The sequence below is a fragment of the Lynx rufus genome, unplaced genomic scaffold, assembly GCF_022079265.1.
Source record: "Lynx rufus isolate CCGP_SWC_20201006 ecotype Redwood Valley unplaced genomic scaffold, mLynRuf1.p SCAF_2, whole genome shotgun sequence".
Lineage (NCBI taxonomy): Eukaryota > Metazoa > Chordata > Mammalia > Carnivora > Felidae > Lynx > Lynx rufus.
Window position 1 is genome coordinate 150,202,218 of NW_025814834.1, and position 27,608 is coordinate 150,229,825.

At 36.4% G+C, this 27,608-nt stretch overlaps 1 protein-coding gene across 1 annotated transcript in view; it reads left to right on the forward strand.

Moving 5' to 3' along the window:
* COL24A1 (collagen type XXIV alpha 1 chain) overlaps positions 1-27,608 on the forward strand; it is a 413,841-nt gene that overhangs the window by 363,453 nt on the left and 22,780 nt on the right. The window contains exons 48-55 of the mRNA XM_047085469.1: positions 2,457-2,564; positions 4,344-4,451; positions 4,546-4,599; positions 5,165-5,227; positions 8,891-8,944; positions 14,615-14,650; positions 23,022-23,057; positions 23,162-23,188. Of these exons, the coding sequence (XP_046941425.1) occupies positions 2,457-2,564; positions 4,344-4,451; positions 4,546-4,599; positions 5,165-5,227; positions 8,891-8,944; positions 14,615-14,650; positions 23,022-23,057; positions 23,162-23,188 (486 nt within the window). The remainder of the gene's footprint in view (positions 1-2,456; positions 2,565-4,343; positions 4,452-4,545; positions 4,600-5,164; positions 5,228-8,890; positions 8,945-14,614; positions 14,651-23,021; positions 23,058-23,161; positions 23,189-27,608) is intronic.

Genomic DNA, 27,608 nt, shown 5'->3' on the forward strand with positions numbered 1-27,608 from the left:
TTATAACTGTTTATATAATTACATTTTATCCTTTTCACTTAATGTTAAGCTCCTTGAAAATAAAAACATATTTATATTTGTATTCCCCATATGGCTTCCTATGGTACCTTCCTTTCACATAGATGATATTCTATATCATCATCAATTTTTTGCTGAATGCATGAAAGAATGATTGCACAACCCAATTTAGTATCCCAGGAATCAACTGAGAAAGTAGTGGTCATCTAGAACAAAGGTCAACAAATGTTTTCTGTAAATATTGGTAACTATTTTAGGCTTTGAAAGGCAAGAGGCAAAATTAAGGGTTTTATTTAAGAACTTATGCAACAAAAGATAAAATAGATTTTCAGTAATTTTTTCTTCATACAATTCAAAATAAAATTTAGCACAACTTTTTGTTGGTAATACAATTCTAGTAATGAGAAAAAATGGAATTATTTGTGGGAGGGAGATAACATTTAGCTTATTACAGTTCCATATCATCAAAATTTTCTTTTTGTTAATGCTGACCTATAATGAGATTTTGCATGTTTTACATACTTCATCTTTGAAAATTCTTTTCACACAGATAGGTACTACCAAAGTCACAAACATATGATTTTAGCTGTGCCTATTCATTGCTTGGAAGGAATTTATAAAATTCTGTTAGAATCTTCTCTTGATATTTGCCTTCTATTATGTCATTACATTGCATATTATTCATATCCAATTGGACTTTAGGTGAAACCTTCTCAGCTGCACAGTTAAATGGATTTTGAAGTACACAAATTTCTTGCCTCTAGTGCTAAAAAATGCTACTGGCAGTAGCTGAGCTCAGAAAATCTACCCTCTACAAATTTATGTGGAAATGACGGTCTCACTTACTGTTTTAATTCTTGACACCAATAGGAAATATATAAAAGTTGCTTCACATTACTTGTGATTTGAACATTAGTTGTCATCAAAATAACTACCACACGGGGTGGCTGGCTGACTCGGCTGGTGAGAACATGTGACTCTTGATCTTTGAATTGTGAGTTTGAGCCCCATGTTGGGCATAGACATTACTTAAAAAGAAATGACTTTACCACAGTACATGCTTCACAAATAGGCATTTCCTTGCCTTGTAATTTTAGGTTGAATTCATTGATAAACATTATAGGGTCTGTAGCAAAATCTAATATCTGAAGTCACTCGTTATTCAATAATAGAGGTTGAGGGTGGTTCTTCTCATTCAAAACAATTTCAATCTTGGTCTCAAAATAGCTCAGTAAAACTTTATCCCTGCCAAGCCATCAAATTGCTTTGTGATAGGGAAAATGAGGATATTCAGGTTCTATTTTCACACAAAAAAATCACAGAATGGATGAAGGTTGCAAGAGTCAATGGAGTTCACTGTTGACAATACTTGTTCAACAATACATGCTAGATTCAAGTATTTTCCTCAGTGTAACTGATGGTGAATAATAAAATGAATATCCCTAGCTTTAAGTACTGTACATTTTCACAATTTTTGTAAATTTGTCCAGTAAATCTTCTTCCAATGCTTTGCTATCAGTTTTATCACATTTTAGCCAATTCCATTTGAGGTTGTACTGATTTAGTGCTTTAATTTCTTTGAAAATTTCCTCACCTATAGTCAATTACAAACTGTTCATATACATTAATTCTTTAGTCACTTTAACACAGCATTGACTCCCCAGATAAACAACTGAGTTGTAATGCTAACATCTGTCAGTTCATCAAGAGGCAAGGAAAACCATTCCAAAGCATTTACCTTGTTTTTTAATTGCTTATTGATGCTACTCCAATGTCTTCAACATTTCAGGCCATTGTTCTTGCCAAAAGGCTAACTTAATCTTAAACAAGTTTACTTTGGGTACATGATTTAAGTCATGTCAGTAAGCGACTTTCCTTGCTGGGCTAACAAATGAACCACTCAGAAACTCTAAAAAAAAAAGTTTTTAAACTTTTTTAATTTTAATTGCGATATGAGTGACATAGAGCTTATATTAGTTCTAGGTATACAACATAATGATTCAATATGTGTATATATTGAGAAAATGATCACCACAGTAAGTCTGGTTAATATCCATAGAAATTTTTCTTAAGGAAACATTAATCAGTTATTAGAGTTGTCATGCACACCCAAATATAATACAGAAAGTTAGAATACAATGAACATACTTTACACCTAGGCTATTTAAGTCAGAAGGTACTAAGAGACTGTACTGCCTCAGTATTTTCATTTTAAATACCTCAGACCATTATATTAACTATAATTAGAGACTTTAGGTAGGTAAAAACATGACTTAAATATTTCACTTATTTGGGAAAGAAGCCCAGGATAACTCTCAAACCTGAGCAGTGTGTCAACAGTAGCCTTTCAGAACACCAACGCCTCCTACAGTTACTGAGCCTCTGGATGGAGTTTTAGGAAAGAGCCCCAATTTTTATTTCTTACCTATGTTATTTAGGGCACCAGAGGCAGCCCAGGAAGAGCAGGACCAGCTGGGTCTCCAGGTCCTCGAGGAGCCAAGGGGCCATCAGGCCTTCCAGGAAGCCCAGGGGTTCCAGGCCCAAAGGTACTTTAACATTTTCTTCTGATGGATGAGGAGCACTACTAACATGCTTATTGTACCTGAGTTCATTGGCTAAATCACACAATGGTAAGATTAACCATTTTTTAAAAATTTGACCAATAATAACACATTAGGAAAAACAGTGTATGGCCTTGACATACTCATCTCCTGTGATAACCACAGTGCATGTAATTTGCCAGAACAACTCATTAACTCAGAACTGGCAATGCTTTGGGGCGCTCGGGCAGCTCAGTCTGTTCAGCGTCTGTTTTCAGCTCAGGTCATAATTTCACAGTCTGCGAGTTTGAGCCCCACGTCAGGCTCTGTGCTGACAGCTCAGAGCCTGGAGCCTGCTTCCGATTCTGTGTCTCCCTCTCTGTCTGCCCTTCCCCTACTCACGCTCTGTCTCTCAAAAATATATAAACATTTTTAAAAAATGCCCTTTGACTCATTCTGTTTCTTCTTCCCCCTCTGTCATCTACCTTCTCCTCCAAAAAAAAAGAGAAATCTTATTACTTCTGGATCCATACTTTCTTAGATACACTTTCTATTCCTCTGAGTCTGAACCTAACCAACCAATTTATAAATCTGATAAGAGTAGAGCTTATTTCATAGAGTCAAAGTGATCGTAATTAAATCCTGCATTGAATGGAATGTTGTCACATGTCAATAGGCTTTCCAAACAAAACCTGTTTCAGAGCTATCTCAGTGCAGAACTGACCCAGACAACAAAGAGATTAGTCTAGTGTCTAAAGTGATTTCATAAAAGCCTAGGATTGAGATGTTGTCACCGTCATCATATTACCTCTTAACTTTTCATAGTTCCACTTCTAAAGAATGTACAGATATTCTGATCCATATGGGTAAACTGGAAATGACACATCCCTTTCCACTAAAATTCAAAGTAGTTGAACAAATGCTAAAACTAGGAAAAGAAATAAGATTCCTCTCTTTAATGTGTGAATCTGCAATAAAAAGGATCCATATTTGTCAAGTCCCAAAGCTATATCTTTGTCTTCAGACAGTGAAAGATAATGTGCTAATCTTAAAGAATCTTTGATTAAAGTCTACCAAGCTTCGTTTTTCATTAACTTATCTGCAAACTCTACCTGATTCTTATTTTTAGACATGGTGTGAAAGATATTTCAACTTTCACTTGAAAAACAAAATAAAAGTAAATTTAGAAAAGACTTAACCTTTGCAAATAAAATAATGGCGATTAAGTATATCATTAAGTGGAATTTTAGAGGAGATAAAGGGAATTTATATCAAAGGAACCTTGAGAAACAGGTAATAGAAATTTCTTAATGACAGGATTGAAAAGACAACCATGACAAAAACCAGGGTTCACACTTCAGGAGAATCTGCTCTGTTTCTTGTATAAGCTGAATCATCTCTGTATGGTAAGAAGAACACAGCAAAATAACATCAACTCAAATATAGTGCACATTCCGTCATATGTAATATACAACCCACACACACACCGCACATTCACCATTCTCTCGTTAGCCCCACTGCCTTCTTTCTAGCTTCTAGGTACCCCCTTCCCTCTTCTTTCCACACTTACGGCCATAATCCTTGGAATTTTCTTTCCCCACGGCTACACGTATTGTTCATTATAATCAAATATTACTTATGTGGAAAATATCAGTAGGAAGAATGACCATGCAGAATTTGATCTCCTAAGTGTCCTGTACTATACCTAAAGATGGACTTGTATTTGGGTTTCAATTATGTTGGTAGATTCTAAAGTCAAGATCACCTTTCTTTTTTTGCCCATAGGGCGAACAAGGACTACCTGGACAACCTGGAATTCAAGGTAAAAGAGGCCACGGAGGAGCACAAGGTGATCAAGGACCACGTGGAGAGCCTGGCCTTAAAGGGCAGCCTGTATGTGCCAACTCAGAAATTCACTAAATATTATTTTTCTCCAGATCAGGCCACCGTTGCACAATAATGATGATCGTATCTATTCACATTGCAGGGAGAACATGGTGTCCAAGGTTTGACAGGTTTCCAAGGATTCCCAGGCCCCAGGGTACATTTACATGTTTTCTGCTATTCATCAGAAAGATGTTGAAATACCAGTGTTTAGTCTCTGACTTGAGTTTTTGTATATTTTAATCTGTAAAATTTTAGTTGGTACAGTTATATGTTTGAATTTTAAATGTGTTAATTTAAAATTTGTGTAGCTATAGATTTCCCTACCAATTTTATTGAATAATTTGCTTTTGTCTCCCTCACATTCCATTTTCCCAAACATTTTATTGTGAAAGTTTTCAAACATACAGCAAAGTTGAGAGAATGGGTGAAAACCCGTATACCTATTACCTAGATTCTACCATAGCTTTTTACTCCACTTGCTTTATCATGTATCTATCTGTCCCTCTCTCCCTCTCTCAATTCACTTTGGTGTACTTCAAAGTAAATTGCACACTTTTGTACAGTTCCTCCAAAGCACTCAGCATGCACATCATTAACTATCCATTTACATTCCATATTTTCAGAGCCAACTCTTAATAAATTGTTACAAGATTATTTAACTTGTAAAATGTCCATACAGAATTAAAGATTTTGACTTTTTATTTTTATTATATTTTTAGGGTCCTGAGGGAGATGCTGGCATCATTGGAATATCAGGTCCTAAAGGTCCTGTTGGACAGAGAGTAAGTATAAAGTCATTGTACTTGCCCAGAAATTGTGTTTCTTTGCTGATTGCAGGAATCAGCATTAAGAACTCTGAAATTGATATACTCCAAATTAATAACTTAATAAAATGACTTTTAAGATAGAAACCCATTAGATCACATGCAAGGGTTCTCAGCCTTTTTCAGTTCACATACTAATTTGAGCAAAAGACCCCATAGACAACCATATTCCTAGCTCTTACTTACAGTACATATCAGAATTAATGTTGACACTGGGTAATGTATTTATTAACTTACACTCAGAACAAAAAATAAAGGGTTTCATGTTACCAGCATTAATATAACCAGAGACCAGAGACCACACCCATGCGCCACGTGGAGGAGGCTTGCCTATGGCCAGAGCTCCTCACCCCACACTTTGAAAAATATTTCCCAATACCAATGTTTCCCCAGCTCAGGGGTGGGTATCCCTAGAGAGTGATGAGGAACTGCTTAAAGAGTTGCAAAGATTGGCGTCCGAAGAATTCCAATTAGCTGGTCGGTGCCTGGAATTGCAAACTATAGCAAATATAAATAGGGATAAATAAGCCATCAGCAGTTTTTGTTGGTGTGTTTTTTGCTTTTTGGTTTTGTTTCTGTTTCTACTAACCAGTCTCCTAATTGATGAGATGATGTATAAAACTGAAAAGAAAACAAGCTATAAAACATCGAGCCGTGGTTTGCCTGCAGCAGTGACACCCCCTAGGCTAACTGCAGCTGCTAGGGCGAGGGTGAAGAGAGCAGAGAGAGGCAGGAGAGTGGTCCAGAAGTAGGAGAAAGGAGCCGTGAAAAACCTCACAGCTGAAAACCACTGTCTTACACAAAATATTAAATGAAAAGTCAAATTTTTGAAATCTTGCACCCTTTCCCCAACTCTTAGCATAAATTCTTTTCGGTAATACAAAGGTCAGTGTTGTCATGGGACGTGGTTATTTAAAGACCCTCCTCAGCATTTCTTCAGGTGCAAATTTATTAATTATTTTTATGATTTCTGAAGAACTGTGGAAAGTTAGGGCTTTTATATAAAGCCCTATTCTTGATTATCCACAGGTGAGTTATATGTGGACAGGCTTCTCTACAATAAATATTGCTTTGAAGTTCTTATATATGTTAAGTTCTCTACTAATTAAACCCATTCATTCTAGTTTTATTAAGTTCTCAATCAGTTAATCCTTTCTTGGTACTCAAAGAGAAGTTGGCTTCCTGCCTAGCATCTGTTCTTTTTTTTTTTAAATTTTTTTTCCACGTTTATTTATTTTTGGGACAGAGAGAGACAGAGTATGAACGGGGGAGGGGCAGAGAGAGGGAGACACAGAATCGGAAACAGGCTCCAGGCTCTGAGCCATCAGCCCAGAGCCCGACGCGGGGCTCGAACTCACGGACCGTGAGATCGTGACCTGGCTGAAGTCGGACGCCCAACCGACTGCGCCACCCAGGCGCCCCGCCTAGCATCTGTTCTAAACAGAATCTTACAAAGTGCTGGGTCTCTGTCGGCCAGGGTCTGAGCCTATACTGCTTTGCAGCTCCAGAAACTGTATCAGTTCACCAATGGTAAAGTTCTGATAACTGCTTACAAATACTAATGCATAAATGCAGCTATCTCTTATTAAGTCATTATAGATACAAGTGAAAGTCATGATAGGTTAATGTTTTGTAAGAAACTATTATGTACCAGTGCTCAGTGTGTTACCCTTATATCATTCAATCCTCATAAAAACATTGCAAGAGATGCTATTATCCCCATTTTTCAAGTGGGCAAACGAAGTCTCTGAAAGGTAATTTGCTCAAGGCCATGGGTGGCAAGTAGAAGAACCAAAATTTTAATCCACAGCTGAATGACCAAATAATATGTTACAAAGTTGCTTGCTAGTTGCATAATTAGAATATAGAATGGATATTAAGTGGCTAGTTCTTGCTCAATAATCAATAAATATTTGATGATTAAATAAATTAAATCAATTGAAGTAGGAAATCTGGATTAATTGTCCTCCATTTCAAAGATTATTTATGTAGTTAACTGGCACCAACCATTCAAATCATAACACCTCATCTTTCGGACACATTTAAATAAACATAGACAATTTTTTTTGCTGTTTTGATCTTTGTTTTCTAGAGTTCATGAATACCTCTCCATTCTTTTAACAAATCATTCTAAATAGCTCGATCACAGCCAAGTTCACTATGTTAAAGCTTTGTGGACTTTTTTTCAGTGATAAACCAGTCTAGGGCTTATATTTGATTAGGTTAGGAAATCAACTCTCTTTATTTGATTGTGGATCTTTGAGATTTAGGTACCATATTTACAAATTATCACTTAAAGTCAATCTTTGTGTTTAAAAGTGATTCTATTAGATTTACTTTTAGAGCACCAGCTAATTTCTTTCATTCTAGGCTCATTCTAGTCCATCTATTGATAGACTCCATGACATAATGATCTCAACTGATAGTATTTTCTGCACCTTAGCAGGAGTTGGACAAAGAAATCCTATTAGATATCTACATTTAAGTGTTCAGGTTAAGTGTGAGCCAGAAAGACTGAAATTTGCTGCCAGTGGAACTGGGCATGGAGTTTGAGGGAAAATAACTAAAACAGGTGTTTTGTATTCATAAAGAAGCAGTAAGTCAGACAAAGAAAGGAAAATACAGTATGATCTTATTTATATATGGAATCTAAAAAATAAAACAAACCAACAAAACAAAGCTGAAACAGACACGTAGACATATGGAAACAAACTGTTGGTTACCAGAGGAGAGGAGGAGTTGGGAGGCCGGCAAAATAGGTGAGGGGAATTAAGAGTTACAGACTTCCAGTTATAAAATAAGTAAGTCATGGGGATGTAATGTACAGAATAGGAAATATAGTCAGTAATTACAGTAGCCTCTGTCTGGTAACAGGTGGTAACTAGACTTATTGTAGGGATCATTTTATAATGTATAAAAACATTGAATCACTGTGATGTACACCTGAAACTAATAGAACATTGGATGTGAGTTATACTTCAGTTGAAAAAAAAGATATGTTCCATATTTAGTTTGGGAGGAGTTCACCAGATTGGGCTTATTCAAGGTGATCTTCATAATCAATAACAGCTTACGGTTTCAAAATCATTTTTCTCATTTAATTCTAATAATGGCCCTATGAAGTATGCAATCTTATGTAACAGATGGAGAAACTGAGGTTGGTCGCCTGTGATGCTCTATGTTTCATTCCCATACTTTCTCTCAGTTCCATGCTGCATGTCCCTTAGACATCTCCTTCAACATCTGTAAAGAAAGTTATTCAAAATTTTTGTTTATCATTCTATATAGTCTTATTTATGTAAAGTAATTGCATTTGTTATGAAATGACCCACATGTAAAATGGCATCATTGAAGTTATATCACTACATGAAAATTATAAGGCTGATTTATGTTTGTTAGAAATTATACAGATGTAATTCTCCCGATAGGAATCTATAATGTACAGAATTGTGTCACATGCTGCAAATCAAAAGTACTATGATTTCTCCTGATTTTATGATATTTTAAAAAAATTTTGAATGATGCAGATATGGACTGTTTTACCATTGCACAAGAAATTTTCTAGAATTTTTCTTCTTTATACCGGCAGTGAGACTGACTGATGTTCTTTTACCCCAACAGGGAAACACTGGCCCCTTTGGCAAAGAAGGTATAATAGGCCCAACAGGTAGAACTGTAAGTTTGTTACAATATAGGTCTTCCTTTTCTTTTTCGTATTCTTATTTTTTCCTCTTTAATCCTATTTCTGGAGTAATTCAAAAAGGATCACGCTGAGTGTTTGAGAAGCCAAGGGCAAAAACAGATGTTATGTTTTCATCTGGAAGGTGATTATTGAGAACTTAGAGATTATGTGTGTAATGAGGAAGGTGTATATAGTGAGGTAGACACATAAAACTGTGGAGTAGAGAAAGGAAAATAGAACAAGGGAGGTGGGTTGAGCAGTATTAGCATAGAGGTGATCACTAACGCATGAAAAAGAATCCATGTTCTGAGGGAGAAAGTATAGCAAAAGGCAGCCAAGATTTGAGTATTTGGAAGTGTCCACTATAAAGTAAAGAGATAGTTGGTGGGAAAAACAGGAAAAAAAAGAACAGGAAAAAGCAGGAAAAACAGAAAAGCACAAGGTTCAGATAGATGAGTTTCAAGAAGCGAGTAGTTAACAGTGATCTTTAAGAAAATAAATTACAGGGGCGCCTGGGTGGCGCAGTCGGTTAAGCGTCCGACTTCAGCCAGGTCACGATCTCGCGGTCTGTGAGTTTGAGCCCCGCATCGGGCTCTGGGCTGGTGGCTCAGAGCCTGGAAGCCTGTTTCCGATTCTGTGTCTCCCTCTCTCTCTGCCCCTCCCCCGTTCATGCTCTGTCTCTCTCTGTCCCAAAAATAAAAAAAAAAATAAATAAAACGTTGAAGAAAATAAATTACAGTAGACGATAAAGTACATACTTCAGTGAGGAAGGAACATTTAATAACTTTTGTCAAATTCTTAAAGAATTTAAACATTTAATAACTTTTCTCAAATTGTTACAGAAAACGTTTGAAGTAGGTATTATTTGCATTTAAGACACAGGGAAACAGATTAGGTTCATGGAGGTTCGCCTAATTATTCAAGGTGGTACAGCTAGTGAATGACATAGGTGATGTTTCTTCCTTCAAGAACAGTGCTTTTCTCCTCCTTTCAAGGTGCATCTGGAGAGGACTGAGGTAATTAGTAGATACCAGTGCCTTTATAAATTTGACAAATAAAACAATGGTTGGTGAAGTCATGGGAGAGTTTTACAATACCAACAGTAGTGTAAAAATACAAAAGAAAGAACCCAGTAGATAGGGGCAAATTGAGACTTGGGGAGGAAAGGCGTATTCCCTGCAGGGAACCAATATTTTGAACGATTTCAAAGTGTTATGTAGAGAGACATAGAGTTTTAATGTATAAAATGGAATGTTTCAGGTATTAAGTCCAACTATTCTCTTTGATAAATTAGGGAAGAATTTCCCACCAAAGTTGCTGAATTTTTGATTTTACAAATATGAAATGTATACGTCAACACTTCTCTAGATTTTCAGCATTTACTACTCAGAGCTATATAGTCTACGTGGGAGACTTTAAGTGGGAGAATTCTCATATTTTGGTGGGTGGTTCTTCAATAAGCTAAGGAGCACATACTGTTCTGATTACTCAGTGATTGTTCTGTTCTGTCAAAAATGTGAAATATCAATTGGTCAAGGAAACCATGATAAAGAAATGGCTCAATTAAAATACCTCACTGTGTTTTGTTTACAGATAGTTCTTAAAAGCCCTTGTAATATTCAGCATGCGCGTCAAATTTTTTCCATATTCTATTTTTTCCATTCTAAGAAGAAACTTCTAAGAAAAGTTCACTATGAAAGAATAAGCACTTGAGAGTGGCCAAAACTTTGTGGAAAAAAAAAATAGTGGTGGGGGATGGAAGACTTGCTTTTGCAAATAAGGAAACATTACTTCAAAATCATTGTAAATGAAACTATAGGGTATTACAAAGGAATAAACAAATAGATGAGTTTAACAGGCTAGAGTCCAAAATTAGATCTTGGAATATATAGGAATCTAATTATAACAGAAATGGTATATCAGGATGATTTGGGCTGTAAGTTAATAGGAACCCTGAATCAAACTGGCTCTAATAATAAGGAAATTTATATCACATTAATGGAAAGCCCAGAGGTAGGAAGGGATTCGGATTTGGCTTACTTAGTGATTTTGTTATGTTGTCCAAGACCAGGTTCTTTCCACGTCTCTGCTCTATCATCCTGAATGTGATCTTCATAATTAGGCTTATAGAAAGATGACTACAATTTCTCAGCAATTACATCCAGATATAATTATCCAAAGTGAAAACTGATCTATAGCCCTATCTTGGGAAAAATTAAGTTTTTTCCAGAAGCCTTCCACTGCATTTTTCCTCATGTCCATTGATCAGCTACATGTCCATTCCTATACCGGTGACAGGAAAGGGAGATGGAATTACTTTAAGTCACAGCATTACTATAAGGAATTAGAACCCTATTTCACCCAACTTTTTTTTTTTATCTTTTTTAAAAAGACTTTAAAGTATAAAAAACAAATCTAGAAAGCTGAAGTATAGCTTAAGGGTTGAGGATACCTTTATTTATTTATTTATTTGTTTGTTTTTAATGTTTTTTAAATTTACTTTTGAGAGAGAGAGAGATAGAGCATGAGCAGAGGAGAGGCAGAGAAAGAGGCAGACAGAGGATCCAAAGCAGGCTCTGCACTGACAGCAGTGAGCCCTCTGTGGAGCTCAAACTCACATACTGTGGGACTGTGACTTAAGCCAAAGTTGTATGCTCAACCAACGGAGCCATCCAGGTGCCCCTGAGGAGACCTTTTGTATAAGAAAGGAAATCTGAAAACCACAAAAGAACAGAATATGTATTTGAATACTTGAAAATTTTAAATTTTGTATGGAAAAAGTTTCCATAAACAAAATTAATATAAGTTGGGCAAAAATAATTGCAAAAGCATACGAGTTGATGTATAAAGAGCTCTTACAAATTAGTATGAGAAAGATAGAAACTCAATAAAAAAATTGAAGAACAAATCCAAAGGGTCAATAATTATTGGAAGGATGCTTTCCTAACTTACAGTCACATAAATGCAAATTAAAGTAATAATGAGATATTACATCTAACCTCTCAGAAGGGGATTAGGGAGAACAGTACTCATCATCAGTAGAAATGTGAATTATAGCCTTCATGGAAGGATATTTGTTAAAATATAAGTATATATACCCTTTGACCAATCAGTTCCACTTTGAGAAATTTGTGCCATAAAAATTAAGTACTCATAAATTATAGAAAGTTTTTTTCACAGTACTGGCTATATTAGGAAAAAAAGTTTGAAATCACATGAATGTTCATCTGTAGAGGAATGGTTGAGTAAATAGTGGTCCAGCCATTTCATAGAATATTATGCAACTATTGGAAACAACTATTTATATCTAGTTCAGTGGACTTGTGGTTGTTCATGCTGTATTGTTAAGTGTGAAAAATCTGATTCACAGAAGAGTATACAATATGAGATCAGTTTTATAAAATATTACCAATCACCCCATACATACATTAATATATTTGTCAGTATTTCATCAAAAAAAGTATGGAAAGGTATGTACCTACTTGTTAATACTGGGCTGGAGGTGAGGGAGGGTATTAAAAACAAGTTCTATAGAGATATCTTAAAAATTAGTTCTTGTGGGGGGTGCACCTGGGTGGGTCAGTCAGTTGAGCATTTGACTTTAGCTCAGGTCATGATCTCATGGTTTATGAGTTTGAGCCCCGTATTGGGCTCTCTGCTGTCATCTTAGAGCCTGGAGTCTGCTTCAGATTCTGTCTCCCTCTCTCTCTGCCCCTCCCCTGCTAGCACTCTCTTGCTCCCTGTCTCTCAAAAATAAAATGTTAAAAAAAATTAGTTTTGGGGGGCACCTGGGTGGGTTAGTCGATTAAGCGTCTGACTTCGGTTCTGATCATGATCTCACAGGCTTGATGAATTCAAGCCCGGTATCAGGCTCTCTGCTGTCAGCACAGAGCCCACTTCTGATCCTCTGTCTCCCTCTCTCTCTGCCCCTCCCCCACTTGCACACGTGCTCGCTCTCTCTCAAAGAAACATTAAAAAAATTTTTTTAATTAGTGTTTGGAAGTTACTAATTTTGAAGAGTGAATAACAGGGGCACCTGGGTGCCTCAGTTGGTCGAGCACCCAACTTCAGTTCAGGTCACGATCTCAGAGTCTGTGAGTTCAAGTCCTGCATCAGGACCTGGAGCCTGCTTCGGATTCTTTGTCTCCCTTTCTCTCTGCCCCTCCTCTGCTCATGCTCTGTCTCTCTCTGTCTCAAAAATAAATAGAAACATTTAAAAAAATGAGTGAGTAACAAGATAGGAAACACACAAAAAAGTAATATAAATGGTGAAATAATGAGATAGTATTTTTAGCCTGCAAGATTAACAAAGAATTATAGTACATGGCATGTGTCAAGACATACAGACGCCCATATTTTGCAGGTGTGCGTGCAATTACAAACACACTTTCTGGAGGACAACTTTTATGGAGTACAAGGATATTTATCACAGGGTTATCATGACAAAAATTAGAAATAATCTAGTAGAAAATTCAATAAAAATATTATCATTTATTAAATACCAAGTAAGCATTATAATTATCCAGAGAAATGTGGATTGATATGGAAAACATCATAACATATTGTGAAAGTGTAAATTCAGGTTTTTGAAAAGATGAAGAGGGGGCGCCTGGGTGGCGCAGTCGGTTAAGCGTCCGACTTCAGCCAGGTCACGATCTCGCGGTCCGGGAGTTCGAGCCCCGCGTCGGGCTCTGGGCTGATGGCTCAGAGCCTGGAGCCTGTTTCCGATTCTGTGTCTCCCTCTCTCTCTGCCCCTCCCCCGTTCATGCTCTGTCTCTCTCTGTCCCAAAAATAAATAAACGTTAAAAAAAAATTTAAAAAAAAAAAAAAAGAAAAGATGAAGAGTATTATCTTTTTCAAAATAAAAAAAATACATAAATAATTTCCACAAGGATGAAAACAAAAATATTAACAGGAATTTCTAAAACAGTAGGTTCATCTAACAGCAGACTACACTTTCTTGTCAAGTGTACATGGAAAATCACCAAAATAGACTATAGTTTGAGTCATAAAAAATTTTGTACTAAACTTAAGAGAACTGAAGTCATACAAGATATGTTTTCTGGTCATAATGGAATTAAAGTAAATATCAGTAAATTGGAAAGATAATAAGAAAATCTACAAACACTTGAAAATTAAACCCCACACTTCTAAATAACCCATGGATCCAAGAGGATATCTCAAAAAGAGTTAGAAATATTCTGAACTGGATGAAAATGTATACAACATATCAAAATTTGTGGGATGTACAGAAGGAGGAATAGAAAGAGAAGATGAAAAAAAAAAAAAAGGCACCATCCTAGAAACAAGGTTTTCAAAGGCTAGGGAAGACAAAGATTAGAAGAATTTAATCTGGTAACTTCCCTTCTAAGTGGTTTGGTATTTGATTGTCAGATCAGCTGTTTTGACTTAAGTGCCTGTTATCCCTGTCTCACTCACTTCGTGGATAGTATGATAAATCAATAAACTGTTTTTGTTTTTGATTTTGTTTTACTTTGCTTTACTCAGGAAAAGGAAACTAGAATTTATATAAATTTACTCAATATGTCTTGCTGGATAGAAAAAACAAAAACATAAGTTATCATGTTTCTGTGTATAGCCTCAACTACATTTGATAAATAACTATCAATAGCACTAAACTAACATTTCCTGTTTTCTTGTAGGGACCCAGAGGTGAAAAAGGCTTTAGAGGTGAAACTGTAAGTTTAAATTTATGGTTATATTATCACTTGTCACTAGGCTATATAAGTTCCATGAAAGCAAGGACCTTGTTTTATTATATTATTATTATTATTATTATGTCTCTGATACTTGTGAAATAAAAATAAAATTACAGTATTTCGGAAGTAGAACTAATCTAGATAGTACATTACAGTGAAACCTGATAACCCCTAAACATATTTAAGAACCTGCTGATCAAATTCTTCCCAGATCACTGTGTGAAATGGCATATTTGCCTTGTCAGGCATCAGGCATTTGCCTTGTGAGCCTTCTTCACCAGTGCTGGAATAAGAGGACTGCCACATCGCCTCAAGGATATACCCACTGTGTTCACTCAGTGCTAAAGAGGTGCAAAGCAGAAGCGTATCAATTGTTGTATATTTCAGCCAATTGGAAACAATTGTGAGAGGATGGGCAAAAGGTACACGTAGCACTTTCCAGCACTAAGTGGCTTACACTGGCACTATTTCCTACTTTTCTGGGATGCCAATGCTTCCAGGTTAAAGAAGGTATTTTGTCAAGAAGCCACTTTCCCAGCAGAGATCCTGCTGAACTTACTAAAGCAGCAGCCATAAACAGAGAGCAGGCACAGAGTAATATGAAGGGGATTAAAACCAAGTGCAGAAGGCAAATAAGAATAAATTTAAAGGTTGCAGAAAAGTCTTGGCTTAAAAGATAATGAAATTGCATTGACAGCTGACATGGCTTGTCACCATAAGGTGTGCTTGGGGGCTCAGAATAAGTTGCAGTTATATTAATTAGCTGAAAAAGGAAATGTATATGGTTTCAGAGAGGCTAAGAACCCACAGAGGGCTTCAAAATAGATGTTTTTCTTTTTCTTTTTTTTAAGATACTATCTTTAAGTAAACTCTACACCGACGAGGGACTTGAACTCACAACCCCAAGATCAAGAGTTGCATGCTTTACCAACTAAGCCAGCCAGGTGCCCTAAAATAGATGTTTTTAATTTGCAGAAATGTGGCCTTCCTATCTTCTCAGCAGTCTTGCTACAGCCAAAAGCAAGGATATCTGTACACAGTGAAGTCATATTTCCCAGGAGGAGTGGAAAGGGGAAAGGAAAAGTAGAGAGGCTTGGAATTAGTTCATTTTCTAGACTTGTCTGTCTCCAACTGTCTTCCTGACCAGTTCTCTCCAAGTACTGTGGCTGGAACGTCAGCTTTTGTCAGAGTTAGGAAACCTCAAGTAATTCTGACAATTTCACAGGCATTTCACGTGAAAGAAAATTCAGTGGCTCTGATGGCTTTCAAATTCAGCAGATTATGCCTGAAATTTTAGGTTGCACTGATAGACATATGGCACCCAGAATAAAGCAGGTGGTAACACCAGTCAGGCCATCCCCAAAGGGGAACATGGACAAAATTAAAGCATATTCGGAGAAAGGCTGTCTCAGATCAGTGGTGTATCGAGGAGCCATGTCCTAGAAAAACCAGTTGAAATAGCTGGGATGTTTAACCCTTACCAGACTCTGCAACCTTATCATCCCTTTCCTTGTTCTCATTGCTCTCTCTTTGCTTCCTGGGTTTTGCACCTGCTTTTTCTTGCCCATGTTTTTTATCCCTGTAGTTCCTATTTATGAGGTTGTAATTAATTTAAGTTAATTTAAGTTAAGTGACATTTTATCCTCAACCCAACTGCCACCTGTGGACATAAGAACTAGTAGCCAGGACCTCGTACAATGCCTGGCAAGTGTTCCCCAGTCTTTTCTTAAATGTCCTCTTATCAAAGAGGCTTTTTCTGCCTAGCCTATGTAAAATAGCAATGTGCCCATCTGCCTCAATTCCCTGTCTTTTCTAAACCTGTTTCTTTACCTGTTTTTTGCTTATTATATCTCTCCTCACTAGAATATAGGCTCCATGACACAGATATTTTACCTGTTGTTCGTTTTAAAGCTGTGTCTGCAACACCCAAGATAGTGCCTGTGTTGTATAGTTGGTGCTAAATAAATATTTAGTAAATTACTGGTGAATAAATTAGAAAATATTTGAGGTGTTGGAACATGATAGCTGTCTTTAAATATTTGAAAGGAAGAATACGTATAATATGAGTAACTCTAGAGAATAAATTTTAAATTATTTACTTACTGAATTGAATTTTCAATTTCTGTGCTTAGCTCCCTCACAGACAGTGAGCTCCGTGAGACCAGGAAGCATGTTTGACTTGCCCTAATTCCAAGCCCATCACAGGATTTAACACATAATTAACGCAGAATAGATACTGTTAACTAAATGGATGGAATGCTGAGGCTGATTCCAGCTCAATATAATAATGAACTGCTAATATAATAAGGCACTGCTTTAAAACAAGATAGTTTTACATGATAATGAATGCTTGTCTCTAGAAGCCTAAGGACTATCTTTCTGAGTTACTGGACTGGTAGTTTTGCACTAAGGAATTAGAATTTATACCCTCAAAGTCCCTTCCAGCTGTAAGAGTTTATGATTCTACATAAAAGAAAAATAAGCAGATCCCCCATAAAAGAACAAAGAAAGGCATAGAACATAAGGAAGAGTTCTTTAAAGCAGAGATTAGCTCCTGTCAAGTCTAATTCCTATTCTGAATTCACACACCTCTCCCACTCTTTATCACTAGCACTTTTGTCCAGATTGCCATGATGTCTCCTTGGATTCCTGACTTCCTAGTGTTCCTTCCACTTTTCTCCACTACAATCCATTCTCTACACAGCAACAGAGTGATACCATTAAAGCATAAACCAGATTCTATCACTCTCCTCTTTAAAACCTTCCTATGACTCCTTCTTGCACTTAGAAAAAAATCCAAATTCCTTACCTTTCTACCATGCCCTACAAGAACTAGCCCTGGTTGGCCTCTCTAAACTCATGATGTGCCCCTTTCCCCTTGCCACCAAGCTGATTTTGTCTCTATTCTTTGGAACATGCCTTCCTTTTACCTAGAAAACGCAATCTGTTCCTCACACGATTGGTTCTTATCTCATGATTCAGGTCTCGCCTCAAATACCATTTTAGAGAAGCCCTCCATGACTGTTCAGTCTCACATTCCTGGTCATTCTCTTTCACAACATCCTGTTTTGTTTTCTTCATAGTAGTTAGCAGTATTTGAAATTATTTTTCTGTTTCCTCTGCTAGAATATAAACTCTAGGAGAGCAGGGAACTTTGTTTGATACATTGGTTATCAGTATCCAGAATAGAACCTGCTATGTAGTGGGTAATATTTGAGAAATGAATTAATAAATAAATAAATGCTGTTCCCTAAAATTAAAAGTTAACAAGTATTTTCAATTCTGGCTGGTAAAGTAGCATTTATTGAATTGATATACTTACTAGTCTTTTGCTCTGTTGATTCCCATAGCTCCCTTCATAAATAAAGTACAGACTCCTAGTACAAGGAAGGGGACACAGCAGCATTTAGTATGGGTAATAACATTAGCTGTTGAAAATGTGCCACATTAGCTGTGGCGCATTAGAATTTATTGGTTCATTCTGGTTTTTTGTTGTTGAATAACTGGTATTAAATATCTTTTTATCATCTATTTTCTTTTGATTCCACTATGGTTTAAGGAACTTTATAAAAGTAATTTTTTAATTCCTAGAGATCATCTGCAATTAATTTACTCCATAAAATGTGCAATTAAACCATAATCTGGAAAAGCTTAGTAACATTACTTATACTCTCATTAGGATTTTTTTTCAGTATATTCTACAGGTTTGTTTTAAGGGAATGATTTAAATAATTGAATGCCTGAACACTTCTAGCTATTATATTTCCAAATATCCTCGAGGGGGTCAGCCTCAAATAATACCAGTACATGGGGCATTTTTGGAATGAATTTTTATTAGCGAAGATCTATTGTATTGAGACAAATATGACACTCCACTCTTTGTACAAAGATCAGAAACACAAGAATCTATCAAGCGGGCTTTGTAAATCTTATTTTTAAATGTTCCATGAAGCTGGCATAAGAATTTATAAACTATGCCATTCTTACCAATTTATAAAGCTATGCCATCTTTTACCAAGACCAAATAATGATTCATGCCTTTAAAAAAAAGGGCTACAGCTCATTAAGCAATACATGAGAAATATCTCCTTTAGAATACATGCAAAATATGAGGAAGAAAATTGATAAAACATTTGAAAATCACAATTTTGAAGTGAACCTTAGAGATTGATCTTCACCAAATCTTGTTACAGTTGAGGTATCTGAGATCCAAACGTGCAACAACTCACTCAAGGAAATACAGTTAATTAGGTATAGAGACAAGACCAGAGCCCAGGTCTCCCGATTCCCACACCATTGTATGTTTCTATTAATCATCATACCTCTCAAAAATAAGTTTTAGGAGCAACTTGGGTAAGGAAGATGGTATATATAGACCCCTCACCTACATTTAGAATAGTCCAGCCATTTACATGGCAGATTCCACGAGTCGACTCCTAATTTGTAGTTATCCTTGGTGCCTTACAATTCACTGATTCCATCCTAATCACATTACTTATAATAATACTATTTAATATTACTAAATTCCCATTTAAACCCTCTAAATCAGTTGTTCTCAACCAGGAGCCATCCCCCCACCACATATACACCACAGGAGACATTTGGCAATTTGTAGAGACATACTTGGTTGTCACAACTGGGAAAAAAGAAGAGTTTCTAGTTACACCTACTGAGTAGAGACCCAGGATGCTGCTAAGCAATGGAAGCTTCTCAATTTATAACTGAGAATAAAGAAGCTCTCTGTACCTAAGCCAGCCTAAAGATTATGAAATTAAATCAAGATTGCCTTCACAAAAAGGCAAAGTCTAACATACTCAGGTTCAAAGACATGCACTTATCAATATTTTTTAAAGTGTAAGAAAAAATGTTACCTTTGAAGAATCAAATGTAAATTCTGGGATTAAATGGAAAGAAAGTCTATTTCCAATGGTTGGGTTTTGACTATGGCCAAATAACCATCATAATCATTCACATAAATTAGTTTCCCTTTAGGAAATTAACATAGACAATCATGGTTTTATTATAAACTGCTTTTATAATAAACTGATTCATATACTTTTTTTAATGTTTATTTTTGAGAGAGAGAGAAAGAAAGAAACAGAGCATGGATCAGGGGAGGGACAGAGAGAGAGGGAGACACAGAATCCAAAGCTCCAGGCTCTGAGCTGTCAGCACAGAGCCCAACGCAGGGCTTGAACTCACAAGCTGTGAGATCATGACCTGAACTGAAGTCGGACACTCAACCAAATGAGCCACCCAGGTGTCCCTAGATACTTTTTTATATAGTAGCTAGAGATAGTGAATCACTTTTTCTTAATGGTGGACTAAAGGAATAGAAAACTAATAAATGTTATATTGTTGAATAATATTTTGTTTTACTTGGCTAATTGCTTCATTCTAGACAGTTGTTTTCTTAGGGCTGTCTTGCCCTGTCTTGTTTGGTTTTAAGTATTTCATTTGATGACATTTGTGATGACTTGACTTGTTTTGTATAACAAGCTGAAAAGAAACCAATAAAATCTGCAGTAGAAATAGTTTCTTCTTTCTATGATAATTTCTTCTTTCAAAGTCACAGATAAGATACATGTTTTGTATTGAACCACCAGTGAGATTTTGCAAATGTCAGAAATATGCTAAGTGGAGTTAAATGTCAATGGTTTACTTTTACAGTGTTGTTCCAGAATAGAGAAACTTACACAGCCAAATTCATTCTGAACCTCTATATATTTAAAAAGCTATCTCTAGGGACTCCTGGGTGGTTCAGTTGGTTAAGCATCTGACTTCAGCTCAAGTCATGATCTCATGGTTCATGAGTTTGAGCCCCTCATCGAGCTCTGTGCTGACAGCTCAGAGCCAGGAGCCTACTTGAGATTCTGTGTCTCATTCTCTCTGCCCCTCCTCTGCTCATGCACCATCTCTCTCTCTCTCTCTCAAAAATAAATAAACATTAAAAACAATTTTAAAGGCTATCTCCATTATGGCCTTTCTGTAATTTATCACGTAGCTTCTGAGGTACAAGTTTTGTACCTTTACTTGAAATCATAATCATAAGCCATGCAAACTAAGAAATGTCCAGCAAGCATGGTACTGGAATGCTCTATCCTTTTTAAGTTACTGTTGTTTGCTCTAGTTTTCACAGTATATTTAGAATCAACAGCTCTGGAAATAATTAATGTAAGTCAAGCATGGCATCAACATTATTCAGATCTCAACTGAAGAGAGATCTTTTGTCATCTTTTAACCATAATCTGAATTTGGCTCAATATGGTTTTAACATTCAGTTGACCATCAAGTAAGTTAAATTTTGAGCATTCTTTTTTTTAATGTTTATTTTTTCTTTATTATTGAGAGAGAGAGAGAGAGAGAGAGAGAGAGAGAGAGAGAGAGAACAAGCACATGTGCACAGGGGAGGGGCAGAGAGAGGGGGACAGAGGATCTGAAGTGGCCTGAGCAGACATTCTTAACAATGATTACTGTTGTTTCATTTTGAAAAATTTCAACATAACTTTTCACATTTTACTACATACATTTTAACTATTCTAATTTCTAAATTAATATGAGGTAATTTTTTTACATTATTCATCCATTCAGTTGCAATTTTCAAACACCTACTATGAAGTAGACACTATTCTTGTTCCAGGAAACAAAAAGGTGACTAAGACATTCTTAAACATCCCTAGGGATTTTCCACTGTGTTATGTACTAGGAAATGGAGAAGTGGTTAGTTGAGCATGAGGGAGGTGGCTGGGGATGAGTGAGCAAGGTAAGTATAGAGTTTTAAAGACATACTGGAAGAGGAATGAGAGTTACACAGATAGAGAAGGTAAGGAAGAGCATTCCTGGTCAAGGAAATAGCACATGCAAAAGAATGCATGTGTGAAAGAATTTTGAAGATGCAGAGATCCACAAGTAGTTGGTTATAGATGGGGTGTAGGACGTGTTGGGGAGAGTAAGTAGAGGTGAGGCCCAGATCTTGAAGAGGAGGTAGGGGTGTACATTGATTAAGAACATACTTTTGAGGTGCCTGGGTGGCTCAATCGGTTGAGCGTCTGACTTGATTTTGGCTCAGGTCATGATGCCAGGGTCATGGGATCTAGCCTTGCATCAGGCTCTGTGCTGAGTGTGGAGCCTGCTTGGGTTTCTCTCTCTCTCCCTTTGCCCCTCTCTCCCACTTGCACACACTCTCTCTCTAAAATTAAAAAAAAAGAACATATACTTTTATATTCAATTGACTTCCATTTTAATCCTAGTTCAGTCCCTTATTTGCTGGTTGCCACTTTCTTCACTGTAAAATGGAAATGTAGCATATGAGTTGGCATACAGTTAGTTCTCAGAAAATAAGCACACAACTTGGTATGCAAAAAGTTCTCAATAAATGGCAGCTATCACTTTTAGGAAGTTTACATCATCTCTAGACAAATAAAGAGCTATTGAATCATTTTAACTGAATAATGACCTGATTAGATTTCCATTTTACAAGCACAGTGTAGTTAGCATAGTAGACAGAATAAAGTCAGAATGTCATATTAGGAGTCCAGGCAAAACATGATATCTTAGCTCGGACTGCTATAACAAATTGCCATAGACTGGATAGCTTAAACAAGAAACATTATTTCTCATAGTTGTAGAGGCTCTGAAATCCAAGATCAAGGTGCTGGTAGGTTCAATGTCAAGTGAGGGTCCTCTTCCTGGTTTGCAGACAAGGGCCCTCTTGCTATATCCTCATATGGAGAAAGAGAGATCATCTCTCTTGTGTCTCTTCTTAGAAGGACTCCACATAAGGGTTCTACATGATCTAATTACCTCCCCAAAACCCCACAGCCAAATGCCATCACACTAAAGATCAGGGCTTTAATATGTGAATTTGGGGGGAACACAAACATTCAGTCTACAGTACATGATTAACACTAAACTAAGACTGTTACTATGAATATGGTGGTGAATTCAACAGTAGTAATCAAATTATAGGTGGATGTTGAAGGAAAAGGAGGTATCTAAGAACACTAAAATTTTCATCTTTGCTGATTAGGTGGATGGTATATAGAAATAACAGGAAAAAACATACTTAGGCAGTATTAACATTTTTAAATATTATATTTATAATAGATTTTTAAAATGAACAAATTCATTGTCTAGTATCAATAAAACATGAAAGTAAATATCCAGCTTGTTCATTATTGTGTGTGATATTTGAGTGCAAAGAGCATATAGCTTCAAAATATTAAAACAACTTTGAATCTTAAGAACCTGCCTCACATGAAAGGCAGTGTTAGAGGTTGTCTTGGTTGTCTTGTTTATACCAAACCATATGCATAAGATACATATTATACTTTATCTTCATGTCTTCTAGGGTCCCCAAGGGCCAAGAGGTCAACCAGGACCTCCAGTGAGTTTATTTACATTTATATCTGTTTACTGTTGATGCTTATATGCTTGCCTGGTTTGAGATTATCTACTGACAAATTCTTTTTAAAATTTGTCATGTTATAGGGTCCACCTGGAGCACCTGGCCCAAGAGTAAGTTTTCTTGGTTTTGTTTACTTTATCTTCATATATTACATTAAAGCTTTTTAAAGCTTATTCTAACTCCCTGTTTAAAAGGTGTTTCTCTTCCTTACCTCTGTTTCTTTTGCTAATCTGATATAGACCCTCCCCAGGTATAATAATGAAATCTAAGCCTCAGACTCAGACTTCTTGTCTTTAAAAAGGGGATGGTCTTACTTTCTTGGTGGATTTGAGTTTTAAATAAGAAGTAAAGGGATGTCCTGGTGGCTCAATCTGTTATAGCCATAACTATCCATAGACCTGATGGCTTAAACAAGACAGAGCAGAGCCTGCTTGAGATGCTCTCTCTCCCTCTCTCTCTCTCTCTCTCTCTCTCTCTATATATATATATATATATATATATCCCTCCCTCTCCTTCCCTCCCTCCCTTCCTCTCCCCTGCTTGCTCTCTCTCTCAAAATAAAAAAAAAATAATTAAAAAGTAAATCACTCAGCATAATGCCTGACATAATAAGTACTCAAAAAATACTAACTCTCTCCATTTCTTCCTACTTCTAATTTCTGTCTCTCCTTTTTTTAAATGTTTTTCTACCAACCAGTAATCCACTTCTTAGGCTTTCAAGAATCCATCTCAGTTGCTGATGGCTGTAGTAGCCTTCAGACTTCTATATTTGCTTGTTATCTATAACAACCTAGAGCTTGCTACCCTTATCTTTGAAGCAATGCTTCTGTTGCCTCATTATCAGCTGGTATCTCCTGGCCTCTGATGTTCCAAGTTTGGTTTCCCATATGCTTTACATTCACTCTCATACCCAATAATCTATTTGTCTTCCTGCTTCCTGCAAGAATCTCCTTCCATCTCCAACCTCACCCATGCCCCACTCCTATAGCAGGTTTGTCAAATACAATGGTCCTTGATCAGATTGTTTCCCTAAAAAAGATCCACCACTGGCTACATTATCCCAAACAACGCCTAGTCCTATGCCTTCTAGCCTTACTTATTTCCACATGCTGCACTGGTGTCCGTTCAGTTTCTGACAGTTCTAGTTGCTGGATCACTATGATCTATTCTCAACAGGCCAGAAACTCTTCATACCTCTTAGCTTTTTATCATGGTGAAGAGTAACTTTCAAGAAAGATACCATAGGAAGATTATCTCCTTGGAAATAGGAGATTCATTCTCCATGATTTTTTAAAATTACTCCCCCTTTCTGGCCATCTGAATAGGGTCAAAACCTTCCCTGGCATGCACTTTAATGGGAATGCCTATATTTAATCTTAAATTACTCTCTATCTCCATTTTTCTTGGATCTCCACAAAGCCTGGGTTACAAATACCTTCATCAGTTGCCTTCCCACTCTATAATTATTTTGATATAGCTGCCTTCCTAAGAAAGGACAAGTCCTAAAAGATCATTGGCAAATTAGATGTGGTTAGTGAAAAATTTCACACTGAAATACCAAATTTTGTGGCACCATAGCCCTGTCTCACTTAGAAATGTTTGTATGTGTTCCTATACAGCCAAAATGAAGTAGTGTGAGAGATGTTTATTCTGAACAAAATGTGGATAAGAATATATACTTTGAGGAATTATTAGTAGGATTAAATAAGAAAATACATGTGTTTGTCATGTTGTAGATACTTAATAAATGTTAGTTTCTTTCTTTCCTTCTTTTATTCCTTTCTTTTTGCCTTTCTTCTTCTTGGCCAATATGAAAGCTGGTTTCTCTATATTATCTTTCTGGGATTTTCACAGTCTATTTTAAGGAAGTGACATTTTAACCCTGAGAAGAAGACTTCTAGAGCAGAAGTATAAATATCAATGGGAAAATACCTATATATTCTTTCTGAGGTCAATTTATGATCATATCTTCTTTGAAACTTCTTAATTCCTTCTCCTCATCACACTGCAAGGTAGAACCAATCACTTCCCCTTCTTATTTATACTCATTCATTTTCATTCCAGTCTCTTTCTATTATTAGAGTGTGAACTCTCTGAAGGGTAGAAACTATTTTTTTAAATTTCTTTTCCATTCACGCCCTAATGATTATCTATTGAATGAATGAATGAATAATTGAGTCCAAAAGCAAGTTGTACCTCTTAGAAAATTACAGTGGGAATCCTCTAAGACAGAATATTTCATTTGGAAGGCAATACTGTCTAGAATGGAATAGCATCATAGACTTAGAGACAGACGTTCTCTTAGTAATTTATGTAGCATTTATTTCAGACTGACTTATGACTCACTAGTTAGTGGTTCCTTAGATCAGTTTAGTGAGTCTTATTCAGAATCATTTCTAAATGAAATGAAATGAAAGGAAAGGAAATTAAATTAAATAGAATAGAAAAAATATGGTGAATGCTTAATAGGTATGAGGTTTCTTTTAGAGGTAATAGAAATGTTTCAAAATTAAGTAGTGGTAATTATTAACTCAACTTAGTGAATTACTAAAAGCAACTGAATTGTACACTTTAAAAATGGCTAAAATGGTGAATTTTATTTTATGTGAATTTTACTTCAATAAAAAAGAAAAAAATCAGTCTATCAGCCCTAATAAGAATAAATACGGTTTTTTAAAACTTCAGTTAAATGTATGTATTTTTGTGTGGACCGTATCATGATGTAGAAATGTATTTCTTGCTATGGGTCAAGATAAGTTTGAAAACCTCTAATCCAGTTTAACTTCTTTTTTTTAAGACCTATGAAAGTAAAGTAACTTGCCCAAGTTTCTAAAGTAGAATAGCTAAAAGGAAATGTTTCAGGAAAAGGAATATATATTGATGGTACTTTTGAATTTGAGGATATTATCACAGTGATGGTCAGACCTTAGTGCACATGGGTAAGATATTTAGAAACTAGCAAATCTACAACAGGATGGCAAAGTTAAATGATCAGTGGGGTAAAGGGAAGAACAAGATGAGTATGTGTGTTGGGATGGGGGTTGGAAATAGTAATCATTAAAAATAACTAGATGAGATAAGGAGTATTCAACTGATTTACAATTAGTGGCTCGACTGTGAAACCGGGTTTGGTAAATTTAGAGGCTGAAGCTGCTGGTGCAGTCTTTGATTCCCTAGAACAAGTGGTTACTTCCACTATGGGGAGGGGCATGACATGAAACCAGTTCCTATCCCATCAATGTTTACACTATCCAGGGATCTTAAGACTTCAGACACCTTTAAAATAACACTTCTCGGGGTGCCTGCGTGGCTCAGTTAGTTAAGTGCCCGACTTCAGCTCAGGTCATGATCTCGCAGTTCATGGGTTCGAGCCCCGCATCAGGCTCTGTGCTGACAGCTCGGAGCCTGGAGCCTGCTTTGGATTCTGTGTCTCCCTCTCTCTCTGCCCCTCCCCTGGTCACACTCTGTCTCTGTCTCTCAAAAATGAATAAATGTTTTAAAAAAATTTTTTTTAAATAACACTTCTCCTCAAAATACTAGAGTGCTTAGACTGGATCTACATTTTATTCAAATAAGTTGGGAAAGAATTGTGAAGATTTCATTCCCCCACGGTATAATGAATCCTAGTTCTCCTCATTAGTGCCAACAATCTGATTACTTCCTATTGTCTGTCTTCTATTTTATGTGCATGTTTTTATAACTTTAAGTGATGTTCATGTGAGAATGTGTTCTAACAAGAGTACATGGAGGGAGCTACTGCTTTTGGATTCCTTCACTGCACCTAATGAGAGTTTTACACACTCAGATGTGGGTACTTAGACGTTGCTGAATGACTTTCCCAGCAGATCCTCATAATAGTCTCTCTGGGCCTGCCCTCACTAAAGACTATCCTTGGGAAAACATTCATAAATTCAACAAACTGAATGCCTACTATGTGCCAGGCATGAGCTAGGCTTTAGGAATACATTAGAAATTATACAAATATGTGTATTGCCAAGAAATTTCATGGGTGGCCAAGTTTTATGACATTTCTTTTCTCTAATGCCTGTTGGGTGGGGGGAAAGCCTTTTTCATTGAGTTCACATTTAATTTTTTTTAAATATATTTATTTAAATTCAAGTTAATTAACATACAAGTGTAGTATTGGTTTCAGGAGTAGAACCCAGTGATTCATCATAACGCCCAGTGGGCATCTCAACAAATGCCCTCCTTAATGCCCATCACCCATTTAGTCCATCCCCGCACCCGTCTCCCCTCCAGTAACCCTCAGTTTGTTCTCTGTATTTAAGAATCTTAATGGTGTGCCTCCCTGTCTTATCTTAGTTTTTATCTTATTTTTCCTTCCCTTCCCCTATGAGTTGGCATTTAAAGTTGCTGGTGCCTTAGTATGCATCAAATACCATACTTTACACTATTAATCTACTAAAAGTCACTGGATTTGTCACTGCCACACTCAGAGAAAATAAAAAATGGTCATCTCACTTAAGAATGTCCTGCAGTTTGGGGTGCCTGGGGGGCTCAGTCAGTTAA